This window comes from Populus alba, chromosome 14 (assembly GCF_005239225.2).
Source record: "Populus alba chromosome 14, ASM523922v2, whole genome shotgun sequence".
NCBI lineage: Eukaryota > Viridiplantae > Streptophyta > Magnoliopsida > Malpighiales > Salicaceae > Populus > Populus alba.
In genome coordinates, this window is record NC_133297.1 from 7,444,322 (window position 1) to 7,448,510 (window position 4,189).

Sequence of the window (4,189 nt, forward strand, 5' to 3'; positions counted from 1 at the left end):
CCCTCCCATGTTATTTTCTAAGTTTATTTAGCATTTTTTAAATAGTGATTATTTCTTAATTATTCCGGGTGTCTTTGATTTTTCATGAGATTAACATAATTCATTAATATTTTTTATATATTTAATATAAATTAAATTTATTATTAAAAATTAAAAAATATTTATTTTTTATAATATTTTTAACATATGCAACATTGTTTTATCAATAAATCTTATTTTTTTCTCAATTTATATTGCAAATTAATTTTAATATACAAATTCATTAATAACAATTGATTTTTTCCAACAAGAAATAGCATTCAACCTGTCACCCAAATCATAAATGAGATGAGAAGCGTGAATTCTTTAGACTTTATTTACTTAACAAATTTGAACCGACACTACTTAGACTCAAGATTCTGTACAGTTTACAACGTAGTATTGCAATTGCAATATCCACTCCAGGAATCTTGAATCCAGTTTTAATCTAACATGAAAAGGAGGAATAAAACTGAGCTACAAGGTTACATTGTTTGCAAAAAGTTTTACTACCTGATATCAGGGGAAATTTCTCTAAGCCAGCACTACAGAGGACTTCGGACACACCATCTCTCTTTCAATGTTGGCGAGGGAGGAAAAGCTTACGCGCTGCCTAGCTCTTTTAAGCAAAGAAATCTGGGTTGTCAAATGGGAAAGTGGTATCAAAATCCACATTATCGATTGAGATATCAAAATCCCCGATTGGTGAGTTGGTTACCGAAGTTGGGGCTGATATTATCTCCGTGGTGAGTTCAGATTCTGGGGTCTGCACATTTGGGTAACCTATTCCAAAGCTGTTCATATGGCATGGTGACATTGAGAAGTAGTTGGATTCAGATGTTGCCGGAGATATAAATGTTGGAGAAAAGCTACCCAAGAAGTTGTTTTCCATCATGGACTCGGTGAAAATGTTGTTTTCCTCATTTTCATTCCCGAGTGATGTACATGGGAAGGAAAAGGGTGGGAAAATGTCGTCCTTAGAGCCCAAGTCCTCGCTTTTAACTTGAACAAGGTCTGATCCAAAGTTAACAGATATCTCCTCTGTTGGCTTTGGTTTCTCTTCACGCTGCAGCTGCAGCTGCTGCTGCTGCTGCTGCTTACGATGATACTTGCTTTGTTTTGAGCAATCATTTTTTGGGGAAGGCGATGCCAAGGGTGAAGGAGAGGCTTGGCTACACGTATGTCTCCCTCGATAGGTCACTTCAAAAATTGAATGGTCCTCATCTGATCTTTGCACTTGCTTCGTGGCCAAACAGCCTTGGGAATGACGGTGAGTGCATCTGTAGTATCCTCTGCAATTTACCACGCCAATCATTGTTAAAATTGTTCCTAAATAATCCTGATCAAATGCATTAATAAGATGTTTAAAACAATGTATCCAATCTCTTCTTTCCAAATATATGTTCAATACTCGTCAAAACCATAGCGGCCAAGTCAGACAATTGGGGAGAGGCCTAGAGTGCTGTCTCGAGCTTCAGTACAATGTGGATGGCCATCAAAGCTATTGGATTTAAATAAAATGGCAAATCCAATAGTTTTGATGGCTATCAGCATTCGATGTTGAAGTATCGATATTGCAGCGACCTCGATTTTTAATTATTTGGAGCCTTGTGCCTAGCAGACTCTAAGGACAAGAGTCGTCAGGAGACAGGATCGGGTCTCAAGCAGTGCTAGCACTTGATTGGAGCCTGATCACCAGCCTGATAAGGCCTAGCACCGTGCGATTATGATATAGTTAAATAACCTGTCTCCTCTTCCATCCGTACAATTTGGATAAGCAACAGAGTTTTTTTTTTTTTTTTTTTTTCCTGTTCAATTTATGGAAACAGTTAACAGAAAGATAGAGAAAGGTAAAAAAATTGTCTCACCTTGGAAAATTAGCTCCGAGAATATCCTTTTGCCCGTATTTCCTCCAGCTATAACCATCATCAAGAGGGCCTTCCAGACCGGTCCCTGAACAAACCTTCACTTGCTCAGTCCATCGAGGTTGTATTTTTCTACAATAACAAACAATTCCCGATTCTTAGTTTGATCATCATCATCAATCACAGTTCATCTAAAACCCAAACGAATTAAGTATAGCAAAAAAGAAAAGAAAAAAAAAACAGAGAGGTTTTCACCTCTTCTTGTAAACATCTTTGTTACATTCCTCCTTGCAATCCTGATCAGAGACCTCACTCCTAGGACTACTGTTGGCAAATGAATGCAGTGGTTCGACAGTGCCAATTGTGGGCTTTGGTTGCTGATCAACCAAAGCCCCCCAATTTAGCAGTGAAAGTGCTTTCTCATAAGAAGAAAGTATCTTATCCACTAGGAATTGACGTGCTTCGAGAGATGAGGAAGGGTTAAGATGGTTGCTAAGCTGTTTCGCTAGCTCCTTCCCTTGACTTAGCTCACTAATTAGAGTCTTGTGCTCCCATTCCATGGACAATTCCATTCGGAAAATGCAGTAAGGACGCTACAACTATACTTTTGAAGAAGTAAGCTGTGAAATGATTTGGGTCCTCCAATTGAGGTGCAGAGTAATAAAACGGAGGGAAATTATTCCACCAAGAAAGAGTTTTGCCCACTCAAAGAGTAGCTATAAAGAGATTATGTCTATGTGAGCAAAGGAGGTATACAGAATGGTTATGTTGAGGCTTTGGAATGAAGAATCAAAAGCAACAAACATAGAGCTGATAAAGAAAGAGAACTACTTGTCTAGTTTTATATTGAGATCAGATGAGCCGTAATAGCAACAGGGTTTGTGAGATCACTCGCTAAAAACAGAGAAAAGGAACAAAAATGCGATGTAGAAGTGACCTGGAATGCCAAATGAGGGGTGCGTATGAGGGAGATATAAATGTGAAGAATGAGATGATAAGGCTACGTGTATAAGGCTAAGAAGGGGAAAGATTTTCTTGCTGCTTAAGAAGCTGTGAGGAAGATGGTAGATATAAGGGAGGGAAAGGGGAAGGAAGAGACAAACTCTTGACCGGAGAAAAAAAAATTGTTTTGTTTTGTTGTTTCACAAAACCGGGGGCCAGTTTCCATTCTTGAGGGAGGCCAATTGAAAGGAGAGCGTGAGAGGAAGATTCAATTGCTGACCATTTCAAACCACAGTAGAGCGATGCCATGCCCCACTCCCTTTCAGAGTCATCAATCACTGCTCCCTGGCTCTCACTCTCATCCTTAACAATCATACTATAAGCAACAACGCGGAAGAAGGTTTGAACATTCTTGGTGGTCTCGTTCATGCTTCTTAGTTCACACTGACTCTCTGCTCTTTAAATTAATATATATATATATATATATATATATATATATATATATATATAAACTCACTTACAAGGTCTCCATCTCATGTATTTCTCTTTTCCTCTTTATGTTTCTTAAAAGAAAGAAAAATAAATTGAAGGAGAGCATAAAGAAATAAATTATAACTGGGTTTAAAATATAAGAAGATAAAATATATAGTCTTTAAGAGCACAAGGATAATTTAATTAGTTTTGTTAAACTAGAGGGGCTAAAATTATAATCCACTCCCAGAAAAAAGAGAGGTGGGGATGGATTGATGGGTGCTGATGGATGCTGTGGGCGTCATGCTTTATCCCTTGCCTACGCTGATGTTGATAGATCACCACACCACACACACCTGCAACTTTATACACACACACACACACACGTTGCAACTTTATGTGCTATAAAATATGTAGTTAAATATAGTTTGTGTAAAAATAAGGTTGCCCTTACCTCTGTCCTCCTGTCTGTTCGGAATCTCCAATGTGGTTGTTAGAAGAGAGTGTGTGTGTGTGTAAGAAATTCGTTCTCTAACTGAATCTGTAAAGATGGCTGGTATCAGTTGGGATCGATGACATTCAATTCTTTAGATTAGTAAAAATTAGTAAGTCGAAACTTACCGTTTTATCCTTGGCAATATTCCTACAAATAGAACAATGGAAAGTGCTTTCTATTTTATCCCACATCTTGAATTTTGGGCACCATGGAAACAATCCGTGACATAAGCGCGTCCTAGTGCTTAATTCGGTCCTTTCAGCAAGTTTTGGTAATGAAAGTGAATGCACTCTCTTCTATCCTCAGCCCTTTAATAACAAGGATACATAATAATTTCTCCCAACATTTATGTTTGAATTAATTTCACTTCTTAATTGAATTAACACCTCCACATTTA

The 4,189-nt window shown here is 37.8% G+C and overlaps 1 protein-coding gene across 1 annotated transcript; it reads right to left on the minus strand.

The window, feature by feature from the left end:
- Positions 1 to 328: 328 nt before the first annotated feature.
- LOC118041538 (probable WRKY transcription factor 53) lies at positions 329 to 2,931 on the minus strand. The gene is made up of 3 exons (XM_035048932.2): positions 2,139 to 2,931; positions 1,887 to 2,015; positions 329 to 1,310 (listed from the first exon to the last, which is right to left on the minus strand). Exons 1-3 carry the CDS (start codon positions 2,453 to 2,455, stop codon positions 641 to 643), a joined length of 1,116 nt encoding a protein of 371 aa, XP_034904823.1. The 5' UTR covers positions 2,456 to 2,931; the 3' UTR covers positions 329 to 640.
- Positions 2,932 to 4,189: the final 1,258 nt, after the last annotated feature.